General features: G+C 31.9%; 1 protein-coding gene across 1 annotated transcript; it reads right to left on the bottom strand.

Moving 5' to 3' along the window:
• Positions 1-1,355: 1,355 nt before the first annotated feature.
• Positions 1,356-7,601, bottom strand: LOC127725902 (uncharacterized). Its single transcript, XM_052233218.1, has 3 exons — positions 7,064-7,601; positions 5,283-5,430; positions 1,356-3,285 (listed from the first exon to the last, which is right to left on the bottom strand). The coding sequence occupies exons 1-3, from the start codon at positions 7,403-7,405 to the stop codon at positions 2,969-2,971; spliced, it is 807 nt and encodes a 268-aa protein (XP_052089178.1). The 5' UTR covers positions 7,406-7,601; the 3' UTR covers positions 1,356-2,968.
• Between the last annotated feature and the right edge of the window lie 9,713 nt (positions 7,602-17,314).

Below are 17,314 nucleotides of genomic sequence, written 5' to 3' on the forward strand. Positions count from 1 at the left end.
CTTAATTCCCCTTTGTTTGCATTCAGCAATGTGAATGTTTTCGATATGTTGTTGTTTACTTCAAATATTAGTTTTCCTTTTGCGGGGTTGAGAATCTAAATGTATATAAGATTTTTTCTCCGATCTATAAATAAAACTTATGCAATATGTGTATAGTATACAGTTTCAAGTATCAATCTGATTAACGATGATGTTTTGCTTTTGATTCCACTTGACATCGTGGTGTCCAAGTATGTATATTTCTTTTGACAACGATCTGAATTAAAAGCTTTCAATATGAATCTAATATCTATATCTTTTTTGCTGACTCTCATTTTGTTTGAATTTCTGCATTGAATCTGTTAATTGATTTAACATTAAAGGTATATATTTATATTTCTAACTTGTTGCGTGATAATACAATCATGACGTGTTATAGACGATTACGAATTCAAATTATACACATGTGTATGTAAATCCAAATTGAATCTCGTCTTTGATGAGGGTACATTATATATATGCATCATAATCGATTAATATTTTTTTACTGAAACTTGAATCCTTTTCTGACTGCACATGTCCAAGCTGTCCTTTGGCTTATACAAAGTCCACAAACGAATAATGATTTAACTAATGTCTGGTTGTGTTAACAAAAAAATCAGCTTCGTAGAAAAATAAAACATATAACAGATAATCTAACATATCTTAATGGCAACAGATTTGTTTGATATCAATTGTTAACACGATGAGGACAAAACAAAAACCACCAAGCGCTCACAGACGACATATAAGCCTTGTGCTCACAAATTTGGTGGTAATGAACAAAGGAGACATGATCAATATAAATAAACGTTGATTTGTCAAAACGATACAATGATTCCGCTTGTTGTATTGTATTGTTATTTATGAACCAACCAACGTCTATCAATATTGTCTCCTACTAAAAACTACTGTAGTGAAATCTTTTAAAAGTGACATTTGTTTTTATAAAAATGACTTTTATTGGTTTGTTTTTCAAATAATTTACTCGGACAAGGCTAAATACAAGTAACAGGTGTATATGCATAGAAATTTTAAATCATGATAATATACTTAAACAAATCGTATGAACTTGCACAGTATATGATTCGCAAATTTATCCGTAATATACGAAAAGAGGCATATATGAACTTACTAATTTTAAGGTATGAATATATTGTGGCTGAATTTCTTCAAAGAAACATATTTAATCCAAATTCCATCTAACAATTATTAAATTTAACGAGAATATAAAATGAATCTACTATGAATATAAAATTGGAAATGTTATGATTTATTTTCTTTCGAAATACGTGAAATACTCGAAATTTGATTATAAAGTAAAAAGAAAACACATATTCGAACATCTACACATTTATACTCCAAACATACAATTTACAAATTGTCTCAATCTCGCTACCAATTGACAGTATACAAACGTCTTTTTACAGGCACACTGTTGCATTGTATTGAAGGTTACCATTTCTTGAATTAATTTCTCTTGACAAATTATTGAATATAAATCACTAGTTTCCTCTAATATATAAGCATTTCAGACACACAACGCTTATAAATGTTTTTGTTGATCTTTCATGTACAGTAAATGATAAACATTAAAATGAGCATAAATCTACTTATTTATATATATAAAAAAAACATAAAAGCGATATTTTCAATATTAATTAAATAGTATTATATATGTTTTGTTGACATGTTTAATTACAGCAACACATTATGGAAATAAAGAAGGGAGGTAGAAAACTGCAATAGTTGTAGGTAGGTCTTTGAACTAGTTTAAATTCCAAACAAAAACCTGTACAAAGTGAATAATTGTTTACCATTTCAGCGACCAATATAAGGATTGTTGGTGCTTGAAAGAATCCATCGTTAATGAACAGGCTGATTTTATATCAATCCTTTAAACGATTATTGCTAACAAACTTTCAATTTAGCAATTACGTCTTCCAACTTTAGGATCCTTGCTTACTGTTTTTTTTTTCAAATCACACTACCTTTACATAAAGATAACATGATTCTCTATGAATTCCGTTGAAACCTAAAAATAGGATTTTACAAACGATGGGCAGAAAACGATTCTTCAAGATGACATGCAGTCATATGAGCAGAGCTTATAAAAAGTGAGGATAACTTTCAACAAGACAGACTAGTAATTTCTGTTCGTAGGTTTAGAGGCACTAACCTCAAATGCATAAAGGTTGCACTTCTGTAAATATAGACAATGCAATTTCCCATAGGAACTCCCTTTGCGGCTAAAGCTGTGCCACTTATACTATGAAGTTTCGTGAAAAATTACATCCTAGAACGGAAAGTTGATATGCACTACTTTTTTATTCAAAGGTCAAAACATAGGGCTGTGCGGCATATTTTCAACATTTATATGCCCCGAACTTCTAAGAGTTAAGACTTATACTAAAATTCTGTACTACCCCTACCTTCACTTTGAGTCTTCCTCAGAATTCAATTTTCGCCGTTACCATGTGTTTTTACACTGGTAACATTCCCAAGTTATTTCTCTATGAGATGAAACATAGAGATCATATCTGGGAACCAGTACGTTAACAAAACAAAATATCAATGAATAATATATATCTTCCCAAAAGAGGCGTGGCTTGTGAAACAGAAGTATCTACAAAGTGCAACCTAAAACAGATACAATGATGTCCAATAAAATTGATAATGAAGTCTGTTCGATAATTTAAAGTTAAGATGAAACATGTAACCGTATAAAAAGTGTAGGTGAGCAGGCAAAACAAACTTCCATAGAAATAGCATTAGGACATTTGAAAGTTCGGTGCGATTGCGAAAAAGTTTCAATATACATACTCTCTTCAATAATCTGAAAGGATCACTGCTATATTTCTGTTTAGTCTTAAGTGCCTTAGTTTTGTAACGTGATTTTTTGAACTATGATATGAACGAGAAGTTGTTTTCATATTCGTACATATTTATATTAAACTATTTTGTAAATGAACATTTTGTTTTCATCAGCTACTCCTTGAGGACATTTAGTTTCACAGTTCTGTCCTGGAATCAATGAAAAACCGCTTGGATTAAATGACGCGGATACCCAACACTCTCCCCAGAATTCTATTCCGAAATATTTGTAGCTTGCGTTATGAGCAAGATTTGCGCATGCATCAATAGTTAGTTGTATATTGTCCCAAACTATACTAGTCCTAAGATTTGACAACAATGTTGGTAGAGGATTTGGATTCCCCCCAGCACCGAAGCATCCAACTGGTTGATAGTCGAAAGTAGCCAGGGTAACTGAAAAAAGTAATAAATGCAAGTGTAGTAAAGGCAACATAATAACCTTATCAACACATGCTTTTAGTGCTCTAGTAGTTCGTTTACATTTTTTTTTATTTTAGTTGGAATTGTGACGTGTCATGGATTAATGAACTTGTTAAAATAGCAGTTATCTTACTGATTTTTAATCTGACGTGTGCTTGTGTATTATAGTTTGGTTCAAACAATCGGGTTTTCAATTTGACAGATATGACCAAATACATATACAAAATTAGTTATTCAAGTTGAAATGAACGATAAAAAAAGTATGTAGAACAAGATTAAATTCTACGACACGCCACAGTCGCTTGTCAGTACAATACATGATGTATGTCTCATATTTGGTGACATGAATGCCAGGATAGGCGTAGATAACTCTAGGAATGAAAGATTTATGGGCAACCACGGTTGTGTATAATGTAGAACGACAAAAAATAATTTAGAAAGATATCAAAGGGATAGTCAAATTCATAAGTTGAAACCAAACTGACAATACCATGGCAAAAACAAAAACGAAAAACAATCAAAACACAAACAATAGTACACAAAACACAACATAGAAAACTAATTTAAAGAGTGAGCAACACAAACCCACACCAAAAACCGGGGGTGATCTCGGGTGCTCAGGAAAGTAGACCCTGCTCTACATGTGACACTCGTCGTGTGTTGCTCATGTCAGTACAAACTCGGTGATAAGTCTAATTCGGTTGGTCACATTCGAGAAAAAGAGCATGGAATTGTGTTTAAGACAATTGGAACACATCCGTCGATATCTGTGAAACAGATATTCCATAACAGTCAATCAACTATTGCTGGCGTCCGTAAATTTTTCGAAGGGATGACTTCAACTTCAACGCTTGGAACTCTTGTTTTGATAGCTTCCGTGTATGGAGAAACCCTCTATCAAGGATATGCAAGCTCTGGAATATCGTATCAACTGGAATATATATACACGATATGCAGGCGGTGCTGGAATGTTGCAGTATACATGTATATAGATATGGAAAGTTAAAAATTGGGAAGCTGAAATCATCTCCTTTGTCGTCAAGTTTTGTTATCAATAACCCTCATTGTCGATTTCTAGATGTATGTCAAGTAAATACATATTTTGTCTTTCAGACACAAAAAGTAAAATAACAAAAATACCGAACTCCAAGGAAAATTCAAATCGGAAAGTCCCTTATCAAATGGCAAAATCAAAAATTCAAACAATCAAACGAATGGAAAACAACTGTCATATTCCAAATTAGTTCATGTTGGTTTATGATATCTTTCAATGCAATAAAAAAGGACTATTTGCAATATTGTGAAATGGTTTTTTAATATGAGAAAAATTATTGTATACTCTTTAATGTATTACGGTGACTATTTTAAAATATTTATTTTGACTCTGTGAGTGGAATAGGTCAGGGGCAATTGGCCCAACCTCTTTGTATTTTGTTTAACTTGTGGTTCACCTAATCTACATAAATAATCACCAAATCAATAAAGCATGTTAAGATTCACAGTACAATAATTGGAAATAGAAAAAAAAGATAGCCCTTTACCGTGGTTCTCAATTTGGTACAGATTCAGGTAGTTTGTTTATTGGTTTTTACTTATAAAGAGGCAAAGATAGGACTTTACGATAAAAAAAAATCATCACCATACACATCCTACAAACTTGGTGATATGTCATCCTTTTTGGTGCTATATGGCTTTTAATTCTCGTTTGATTTTTAATACTTTTGTATTTTTTTCTATACATGTTTAGACCACGACTGATTTAAATGACGTTTTTGAAATTTAGATATAGTGCAGTTTATTATAATTGTGTATCATGTTATATTGTATTAATTTGTTCATGTCTTCAAATTTGACAGCAGATAGTTTCCTTTCACAGCTTGAAGATGTGAATACAGCTTCTTAGATTGTTATTTAAGTGATTTTTGTTAAAATGATTGGATGTATTCTATTAACTTTAACAGGTACCTTACATTTTGATTGCATGCAGTTGGTACATCCATCATTTGGTACACACACTGAGGAAACAACACATTGATAAGGATCGCTAAGTCCGTACGGATTTGGTTCACACATAAGATCATCTGCACATGTATGTCCAGAACAACGACCCAATAGACTCTAAAATACATAGACAATACTTGATGGATTTCGCTGTTAAACATTAAGCAATAGCTAGTAACTACACAAAATTAGATAATGAACAGAACAGTTATATTGAAATGAAACTACCAATAATAAATGTAACCTATTACATCAAGTTAAACCCTTTATCATTGCATTTGGTTTTGTCAAGTGCATGTAGGCAGTAATAGTCATATCCTTTCTATTTTGTACTACTGTAGATAGATGTGACTTCATGTCAGTTTCCAAGTTTTCAGACAGAAATCTACTTTTACCTCGCAATATCTTTAAACAAGTCAACTGTATGATAAAATGAAAACAGCAATTGCATGAGCATGCTGTCTCTAAATTCCAATGTGGTGCAATACTGCCTAAAAAAAATGTTACCTTGCAAATGAGATTTTGCTGCAAACCTGCCGCAATAATTTACATTGCAAATGAATGTTGACTACAGACCTGCCGCAAAGAATTCACCTTGCAAATGACGGTTGTCCGGCAAAGTTGACCTTAGATGTATTTCGCTTTTTTGTCAGGTCCTTATTGATCATACAACTTTTACACTGTTTGGTTCTTATACATCCTTGGCTTTGAAATATTCGGATTTCAGTGTCCCTGATGAAGGTAAATTCAGTAAAGCGTTTCGAACGCATGAAATTTGTAACGTGTTGTTTTCATTTTTTACTACGGACGTGTAGCAAATAAATGTTTGTTACAGACCTGCCACAAACAATTTACCTTGCAAATGACTTTTGTTACAGACCTGCCATAGACAATGTACACTGCAAATGACTGTTTGTTACAGACCTTCCACAAACAATTCACCTTGCAATTGACTGTTTGTTATAGACCTACCACAAACAATGTACCTTGCAAATGACTGTTTGTTACAGAACTGCCACAAACATTTCAACTTGCAAATGACTGTTTGTTACAGACTTACAACCAACAATGTACCTTGCAAATGACTGTTTGTTACAAACCTGGCACAAACAATGTACCTTGCAAATGACTGTTTGTTACAGACCTGCCACAAGAATTTACCTTGCAAGTTAGCGCAATATTTAGAGAAAAAGTTTGAAAATATTTCCCCGTAGTTTACCCATAAATAGACTGAATGGTTTTACAGTCAACATTAAGGTAGAATATAAGGTAAAAGTCTCTCAGTAATCAATAACTTTGTCAAACCTACATTGAGTTTAAAGTAAATTGGATAACAATTCAATTACTGATTAGCATATTCAAAACTCTTTATAAATTAACTGAAAATTAACAACAGTCAATCTGTAAGTTTCAGCAATTCAATTTTACTGTTCTCTAGTTTTGTCGGCAGACATAACTGACAGACATTTTCACAACTTCATAAATTATCTTCATCGTTTATCGTCAATTAAAGAACAACGACATAAACTACCTTTATCTTACCTCGTCAATTAAAGAACAACGACATAAACTACCTTTATCTTACCTCGTCAATTAAAGAAGAACGACATGAACTACCTTTATCTTACCTCGTCAATTAAAGAACAACGACATAAACTACCTTTATCTTACCTCGTCAATTCAATAATGTCGTAAATTACTTTACCGTAATTTATGAATTAAATAAAGTCAGCAATTATCTTTATCCTACCTCGTCAAGGTCATCAATGGTATAATACTGCGTGTAATCTGGTGCCGATGTCAGTGAAGCTAATTGTGTTTTGTGGTCCTCACTGTTTAGTTGACAATGAGACGTATCTGTGTTGTAGTTGACAGATTTACATTTTCTTTGTTTGAGACATCTTATTAAACAAAAAGCATTGTCAGCTTGAATATTGGTTTCATATACATAGTTTTCCAAAATTTGTTCTCTTAACGACAGTGGTAATAAGGGTAAATTTACAATTTCACATTTTTCTTCAAATTCAGCGGCATCTCTTGTACCCAAAATGAGAACAAAACATAGCAATACATGTACATTCATTTTAAACATGAACTGTTTATAATCCTTTTCGGTAACTTTTAAAAGTTTGGAATTCTAAGATATCTGTTTGGTCCAACAGAAATTATCTCCACAATAAGCCGTATCATTCTTTCAAGAATGATTGTTGTATCATGTCAAAACGTATAAGCAATATTTCCCAAAAAAATCTTTGCATTGTAAATAATAAGGTCCTAACTTGTGATTGTATAAGCGTAACGTTATAGTCTATGGACTATCTTAATATAGTTTTATTTTAATCATTGCATTATTTACATAATGCATTAAGGGAAGAAATTAATCAATTTTATCATTGTCATATAGTACAACCTTTGGCAGAAAATTCCCATTAGTATTTAGGAAAATCAAACATAACGCTCTCAGCAACTTATCTTTATGTTTGTATTGTTGAACTATATAGTAAATATACAAAAGTATATTGAATTTTGAATCACTAGTTGCAGCATCCCTAAGTGATAAATCACAAAAGCGTTTTCTAGTATCGAATTTTTTAACACAAAATCAAATTGCATAGCAGTGCAATCAAGTTAACCTTCATAGTTTATAAACTGATCCAGTGTGTCGATTTAAGTCACTTAGCTGATGTTACCCTTGTGTAATGGCAGTCGATTAGTAACTGTCCTGAAACACTGTTAGTAATATATCATAAAAAGATGATGCATAAATCCTTTGTCAAGCTCTAATTCATCGTAAATCTAGACACGTTGTCAATAAATTCAACAAATATGACGTAAAAGATATGTGTTAGATAAATGTACGTAAATGAGACAGCAACCCAAAAACAAGACTGATGTATCTGCATTTTTCAAAGCTCTAAATCGTCCTGAGTTATTTAACACCTTGCTTATCTAACTAAGATATTTTTAATATAATGCAGATTTTAAAAGATTGGGATATCATTTAAAACAAAACAACATATTTTTGAGTTGTATGGCAAGCATCCCTCAATCAGCATACTATATAGATTTAAGAAGATGTAGTATGAGTGCCAATGAGACAACTCTCTTTCCAAGTCACAATAGTATATCAAATCCTTATTTCTTGACTATAAATTATTTGTTGTCTCTTTATGGACAAGTCCACCAGTTAGAATGGGTTTTTTCCGTTCATACGACAATCATAACTATTAACTTGAATACATTATTTCACCTCCATCACCTTTTCCTTCAAATAAAGTCGTCGTACAGAAGCGAAATATACTGCCGGACACAAAAAAAGAATTTTTACTGTAAAAAGCCATTGTGATCTGCACTTCTTCTGAAGGTCTGGACAAATTTATTTTGTTTAGTTTTGGGGATTTCAAAAATTGTAAAGTTTAAACAATCACGTCTGTCTTCGATTTTGGTTTCAAGTTGTTCATCAGTGTCAATATTGAGGAAACGAACAATATTTACAGCAGACCCTCTAATTGCGGTTTATTCCCTTACTAAAGTTCACTGGAATATACGAGAAGCAAGGATTCACTGCAATGATGGTTTTTGAGTGACATCATCAATATATCAAAAAGTGAAATCAATGAACCTAGCCAGACGCGTTTTCTTTTTCTCTTTTAGAAGATTCAGTGTGAATTCTGCCTCATATGAGTAAAAAACAAGTCAGCTAGTAGGTATGCACGATTAGTAAACATTGGACTACCGACGTTCTATTAAATATATTTAAAGTGACAATATGGTATGGGTTTTGCTCATTATTGAAGGTTGTACAGTGACCTATGATTGCTTAAATCCCCGTGTTAGTTGTTTTATTACCAATCATGGCACATCTACTAATTTACACGTCTCGAAGTTCACTGACACACTAAACATGGTTTACTATGTTATTTTCAGTCATTAACGGGTGCCACATGTGGATCATGATCGTCTTACCCTTACATCTGAGATCACCCCAGATTTTGATGGGCTTCGTATAGCTCAGTTTTTAGTTTTATATAATTTATTGTGTAGACTATTGCTTGTCTTTTTGTTATTTTCGGTTTTTCCATGGCATCGACTTGTGAGTTTACCCTTTGGTTTCTCTTATAGAGCTTCGCTGATCAAAACCAACTCTTTTATTGAAAAAAAAAGATTTACACATTAACAAAAATATCTACTTTTTAGCAAATTGTATAGGATTTTTTTATCGTGTCAGCACTTCTGTGTTGACTTGAGTTATCATTGATATGTTCATAATAATAAATTAACTGTTAACAAAACTTTGAATTTTTGAAATACTAAGGCTTTTCTACATCAGGAATGGATTACCTTAACTGTATTTGGCAAAACTTTTAGGAATTTTTGGTCCTCAATGCTCTTCAACTTCGTACTTTATTTGGCCTTTTAAACAGTTTTTGATTCGAGCGTCACTGATGAGTCTTTTGTAGACGAAACGCGCGTCTTGCGTAAGTGTAAAATTTTAGTCCTGGTATCTATGATGAGTTTATTGTATGTTAATTTTGTGATACATATTTTAAGTTGAAAGCATACATTGTTTGTAAACAAAATTAATTAAAGAAATACGTTGTTTGTTTATATTCAATTTGTATTCAAATTGAAATAATGATAAATGTTATTTATTTTCACTAACTGACTGAAAACTATTTTAGGTAATTCGATTAAATTTATTGTTTTTAAATGAATCAATTTGAAGGCGAAAAAAGTTTTACGCATTATATTTAATCTTTATACGTAAATACTATGATTCAAAATTTATCAAAAAACTTGTATCTTCCTAAATTAATGCATAGCTCTGATTCTTTGTCCGGTTTTGGCTCAACTGTTGGTAGTTTGAGTTTTATCAGCTCTTCAACGTTGGTATTAGGTTTTGGACTTTCAGATATTTTAGCCTCGAGTATCACTGAAGAGACATTAATTGTCGAAATAAGCCTCTAGTGCAGAACAATTGGTACCGTTAGTGTTAATACAGGATCCATATTGTTACTATACAAAAACTTTAATCACTAAATAACTCCAAATGATCTACCTTTATGTAAGTACTACTATTGTCAATGAAATTTGATCAGATTTATTTTTTGTTTTGTTTTGTCTTACAGTCATCATATCATATTAAGTCTAGTATGCGAAAACCTCTTTTACAAACCACCAAAATTTAACTGCCTCATGCCACCAACATACCGTTTCAAGCAATGTTGCAATTTCAGGCTATCGTATCAGCTGTCCATCACAGTTTGTTATCCAAAACTTTTAGAGCTTACTATATGGTATGTTTTTTCTGAAGGTCTTATTTTGACATGTAGTTGCATGTTTACATTTTTTTTACATTGGTATTAGATAGTTGTCTCGCTGACAATCATACCACATATCCTTATTTTTATATCGAAGAGTAATACTAGGCCCCACTCATTATTTACTCAAAATTTCGTTTTTCAGTATATGTATTCTTTTGTATAATTCATAGCACTTTTTGTTCTTCATTTAAAGACAAACAGAAAATTTGTTGATTTAATCTGTTCCTGTCGGGTAAAAAAATGTCTTCACAAATTTTCGATCAAACTAAATTCAGAAGAATAAGTACACTCCACCCAAAAAGATTAAAAAAAATTAAAGCAACTAAAATGGATGTATTATACTTTAAATTAAGCAAATAATCGATTAATATTTTCCTTATCTTAAAGAGCAAACATATAGCATGGAGATCAAGGGAGGCAATCACAATTTAGAATAGAAATTATTGATACATGTGTTCCTTTTCCTAAACAGTACGTGTCGAAACTTTTTTATTTTGGTTTTTGAAATAAAGGTAACACTTATTTGCTGTTATATCTATTCAAGGTGTTTTTTTTCTGATTTCCTTAAACACTTATACTAATGATATCTTAAAAAGAAAAATATATATATATATAAGTCTGAAAATTAGATTTTTATGCTGATAAATTATTGTCCCTCAACGGGATTTGAACTCACACCTTTGATACACTACAGCACCAATCGCTTAGCCTCGTGTCCAGCGCTCTAGACCACTCGACCACATCCGCTATATTAAAATATATAATATTATATATATATATATACCAAGAAATTTGTTTTGCATGCACATGTATAAAAATTGCGATTTTTATCCATCGCAATCATAGGTTTGAACGTTATATATAAATAAGTCTAAATTGAAAACAACGTTCAAACCTATGATTGCGTTGGATAAAAACCGCAATTTTTATACGTGTGCATGCAAAACAAATTTCTTGTTAGAGGGGTCTAAATACAGCACAAACAACATTTTTCAAAAGACTAAAAAAAGTGAAAAAGTATATTTTAACAAAACGCATTTGACTAACAGGTCGAACAACAAATGTTCTTAAACCCTGCTGACTGCCATTGGCGATTGCCAAATAAACGGATCACCGATGTAATAAAGGGATCTTAATTTTAAATTTAATACTAAACAGAAAACAATAAACCTGCGGAGAAGATGATATACCGCAAACAAAAGGTGCAAAGGTTTTTGTACACCATACCCGGATTTCGACAAATAATGTCTCTTCAGTGATGTTAGGAATCGAAACGGTATTTGGAAAGCCCAACAATTTACCTCAATTTTGGATAGACTCTTGAATTTTGAGGACTCAAAATAGGATGAACGGATCATATAAACCATAAGGCAAATATAATACAAGCCCAAACGAAAAAATATAAACAAGTCTAAATTGAAAACAACGTTCAAACCTATGATTGCGTTGGATAAAAACCGCAATTTTTATACGTGTGCATGCAAAACAAATTTCTTGTTAGAGGGGTCTAAAAACAGCACAAACAACATTTTCCAAAAGACCAAAAAAGTGAAAAAGTATAATTTAACAAAACGCATTTGACTAACAGGTCGAACAACACATGCTCTTAAACCCTGCTGACTGCCATTAGCGATTGCCAAATAAACGGATCACTGATGTAATAAATGGATCTTAATTTTAAATTTAATACTAAACAGAAAACAATAAACATGCGGAGAAGATTATATAGCGCAAACAAAAGGTGCAAAGGTTTTTGTACACCATATCCGGATTTCGACAAATAATGTCTCTACAGTGATGTTTGGAATCAAAACAGTTTTTGGAAAGCCCAACAATTTACCTCAATTTAGGATAGACTCTTGAATTTTGAGGACTCAAAATAGGATGAACGGATCATATAAACCATAAGGCAAATATAATACAAGCCCAAACGAAAAAATATAAACAAGTCTAAATTGAAAACAACGTTCAAACCTATGATTGCGTTGGATAAAAACCGCAATTTTTATACGTGTGCATGCAAAACAAATTTCTTGTTAGAGGGGTCTAAATACAGCACAAACAACATTTTCCAAAAGACCAAAAACGTGAAAAAGTATATTTTAACAAAACGCATTTGACTAACAGGTCGAACAACAAATGTTCTTCAAGGATACCAGGATTATAATTTTGGACGCCATTATAAACAATGCTTCAATACCTGTTCCTTTTAAAATAGATATTCTATATTATTTATTCCGTCAGGCATAGTATCGTCTTAGTACAATTTCACACTTTTGTAACCGTGCAACTGTTAAGATACAGCGCATCAATCTTTTATTTTAGAAAGTTTGATATTAACATTAATGATAACCTCTCGTTTCTGAAACTAATTTAACATAATTTAACCTTCGTGATATCTTGGAGGCACAGGAAATTAGAATAGAAATAAATTATTCCCTTTAAGTATTTATCATTGAAACAAATAGAGGTTTCTTCAAAGATAGACAAATCCTTTCTATACTAAATACTTCCTGAAAGTATTGATGGAAACATGGCGTTTAATCTGCAAAAAACTGTACCATCCTTTTTTTATGATTATTGACGATGTGTTCCATATATAAACCTAATCTGAAAAAAATCCATAATTAAAAGTCACCCTCTAAAACAAGCACAACTCGTGTTTCCGTAAAGAAGGAAGATTCAATGCATCATAATTCTATCTAATGGAAGTTAAACCGTGATAATGTTTTTGCATGTTTGATTATGTCGATTTTAGTTTTTATTTCATCAATATCTATGTGCAGTAACCACATAGTTATATTCAGGGTTATAAAAAGCTTAACAGTAAGAGTCCGATCAAGTAAGACTTCTTACTTTCCATGAATACTTTTAGTTATGACGATGATATGCGCATACTAACCACATATGTTTCTGGTTTTAGAATTAGTTTATCTATTTGTGACGAAAATGCTTATGAAAATGATTCTGTGTTTAATGTCAAAAAATTAATGTGTATGATTTTCAAGACAAAGTAAATGGAGCATTATAAGTCCAAACTTATTTATATTCTAATTTGCCAAGCTCAAACAAATATAAATTATTTAATACATAAAGCAGCACATAAATAGGTTAAGTGTGCCTACACGTGTAGCTGCCTTTAATATTAATAATTACATTCAATATTCTTCAAACTAAAGTCCTTCACTATATAAATTCATGCAAGCACTACCAATTCAATCATATAATAGTATACACAATGAAAATCTATCTACAAAAGAGGAAAACTACATTTTAATATAACTTGATGTATTCATATACCCCTATTAACAATAATCAACTCAAAAAGGGTGGGTGGTGTGTAAACAATGGTAAACATAGTAACGAACTGCTGCTACGTAAACTATAGGCAAACTTCGGATAACTTGAATTTCTCAAACGAACCCCTTAAGTAATAATTAATCATGCTTTTCACGAATCTCATGAGTTGCATGAACCCGTAAAAGCCACATTGCGGGTATATCCATCCAATCATAACCAACATAAACACAAACCATGTGCTTAGTAAAAACACAAGCACGTGTTTATAGTAAACACTCACTTGACCGTTATTACATCACGTGACCAATAACTTTAATAAATATATGTATATGGCAATTTATTGGAGTTTAAAATAAGAATACGTGGTATGACTATTGATGACAAATCTATCAAACAAAGACCGAAAAACAGGAATGCGGAATTTGTTGAATCTGACCATCACGGACATATGGTTTTTAATGATTTATATGATGATATTGACAAACGTAGACACTGTCAAAGCTTATGCAGGAAGATTAATATACTGAAAGGTAAATTAAACAAAAGTTCTACGTAAAATTTAACAATTTCATGTGGAAAATTTTACAAATGTTCAATGGAAAATTAAACGACTGTTCTGCAGATGTCATTGTCTCATGGTGACATTTCTGCATTCCTGTTTTTCGGTCTTGGTTTGATAGTTTTCTAATCAACAACACGGCAGGTACAGTGTCCGGCTGAGATTGTGTTTTTTCCGAGTAATATTACATGCCATCAGATCGATTTAATGCTATTTCGCGAGGATAATAGTTTTATTCGTGAATGTCCATCTTATTCTGAATGCTATACATGTTTAGAGCACAATTTCCTTGTAGTTCATTCGCAATTCAGTGTTTTATATTGTCCGTGTTTTTTCGAGAGCAACATTTAAAACGTCCGGGTTTTTCAACAAATGGTCCGGGTAAGTCACAAAAATACTATGTTGATCAAATTTAACCCATTTCAATGATTACTTTCTGTTCTGAAAACATTTGACCATAACATTGCAGTATTAAGATAAATAAGAAATTACTGGGTCCTTTTGGAAGCGGCCTTTAGAACGAGTACAGGAACTCATAATCTTTTCAATTTCATTTCATGCTACCTTTATTTTTACAGTCAATAATATTTTATGATTAATATTTATTACAATGACGAAAAAACATAAGAGCAAGAAAACACAGGAAAAGCACAAAAAATCAGAGAAATTCAATATCAACCCAAATATTCTACTGAAAGAGCCCCCTTCCTCCCCTCCAAAAAAAATTACAATATAAACGTTTGAATTGAATGGAGTATCTAATAACACTTTGTGAATGTCATGTATGCGTCCGCAGCAGTTTTCTGGATTAACCTTCATCCGGAATGCTCGAAACTGAATATTTAAAAGCCAAGGATGTATATGAAACGAAACATTTGAAGAGATTCATGACCAATATCTCAGAACGAGAATAAATCAGTCATCAAATCAAATAGGTATGTCCTATAACAGAAGACGTCCGGGATAAAGGTCGGGACGGGAAATTGACTGTAACTGAAAATAAAGGAATATTTGATATATACAACAGGCCACCTACGGACCCCTCAAAGAACTGTTGCAGTGATCGTGCACTCTCTTTACACGCCCCACACTGACCGGACGCCCCACTTTGGCAAGGGTTTTACTGTCGATCGGAAGAGGACTTATTTTAGAAAGGTTTGTTATAAATCATGTCAGTACCAAAGTACTGACTGTTGAGCTGATGATAAACTGGGGGACTTATCCAATGTATTTAATAAACAACGAAATAAGTAAGTTGTAAGCTTTTTGAAATAGTAACATATGCTAATCATGTTTCATGTTTCCGGCAAAAAAAAAAATAATGAGCCAGGAATAACGTAATTGAACTTTTTGAAATATAAATATTTTCCTCTCTTTCAAGATAAAAATACACAAACCCGATATATGCCTACCTTGAATATATTTGGATATTTTTCAGACCGATTTTAAACATGGCATTTTCCCGATTTAAGGTTGCAGTGATATTTTGTTTGCATTCACATGCAAATGACTATAACAAAAGCAATATTCTTGTCAAGTTTTACGATGATCGGAGAATCAATAATATAATACTATATGAAAGATACGGAACTCTGATCTTTTACACACAAAATGAAAATATGCATATTACGTTTTTGCGTAAAAATGGGATAATTAAGTGTTAGTCTTTTAAATTTCGGTTACTTTTTCCCTTTATTTTCAAGCCTCTTAAACTCCTGTCAACTAAAAAGCACCATATTTTTATCGATCTGACCAGTCTACGCATTTATCTTTATGATAATCTATAACAAACTGGAATTCGTACCAACATCGTGCGCATCGTCACAGCATTACCAAACTGATTTAATGCATTGTTTCGTGCTTTGAAGAGTACTTTATTTGAACCTTTCGATTGTTTTATAAACGTAAATGCACTTATATTTTAAGCCATATGATTTTTTTTTTTCACTCGATAAAACAATGAAGCACTCGATAAAAAAAACCGGACATATACAAATGAATTTACTCTCCAAAATTTCCTTTGCAGATGCAAAAGCAAGAACTTTTGTAAAGTGTCTTTATGTCTAAGTATATATAGATTCCATTTATGCATTTCCGTTGATGTTTATATTGGTATATGTATAAAAATGGCTTTAATCTAAATTTTGGAATAAAGCATGGTAAGGCTAAATTAGATGTTTTTAAAACAAAATAATTTAGGGTTGATAATATTGTTTTATCGCAAATACTAATTTACCTTCTATGATCTTGTATATAAGGTTCTAGCATCTTTTTTACGTCTTACCAGAATGAAGTCTGTTTGTTTACTTGTTGATCATATTTACTCAAAGGAAAGTGGTCACACTCGAAAAATCCCGATCAAATCACTCGAAAAAACACGATCACAGCCGAACACTATACCTACTGTGAACAATCATACCACATATTCTTATTTTTATACCGTAGAGTAGTACAATGTGATACCTTCATAACTCAAAGTTTGGTTTTGTCAGTACCTGTATTATTTTTTTAACCTCATTCCGCTACTTCTTCCTCATATGTACACGAACAGAATGGTTTGTGGATTAAATTTGGTCCTAACAGAAAACGGGAAAATATGATAACTTCACTTTTTGGCCCACTGAATTTTGAAATTAAACAACAATACAAAACTGCCTATAATATACCTCAGATGTTGATGCAACATTAGAATATCAATTATCAATATTTCTTATTTTATTTTACATATTTGCAATAAAACTTCAAAGTTCTTGTGGCTTGTGAAAAATTGCAGAACTGACTCTTTTTGATATTAGATCATTGATATAAGATATGGGTA

Source organism: Mytilus californianus, unplaced genomic scaffold (genome assembly GCF_021869535.1).
Source record: "Mytilus californianus isolate M0D057914Y unplaced genomic scaffold, xbMytCali1.0.p SCAF_15, whole genome shotgun sequence".
In the NCBI taxonomy this organism is placed as follows: Eukaryota; Metazoa; Mollusca; class Bivalvia; order Mytilida; family Mytilidae; genus Mytilus; species Mytilus californianus.

Coding starts and splice junctions, on each gene's coding strand:
- LOC127725902 (XM_052233218.1), bottom strand. CDS start 7,405: ATGTTTAAAATGAATGTACATGTATTGCTATGTTTTGTTCTCATTTTG. Junction 5,431..7,063: donor CCATTGATGACCTTGACGAG/GTAGGATAAAGA, acceptor TATGTATTTTAG/AGTCTATTGGGTCGTTGTTC. Junction 3,286..5,282: donor CAACTGCATGCAATCAAAAT/GTAAGGTACCTG, acceptor TACTTTTTTCAG/TTACCCTGGCTACTTTCGAC.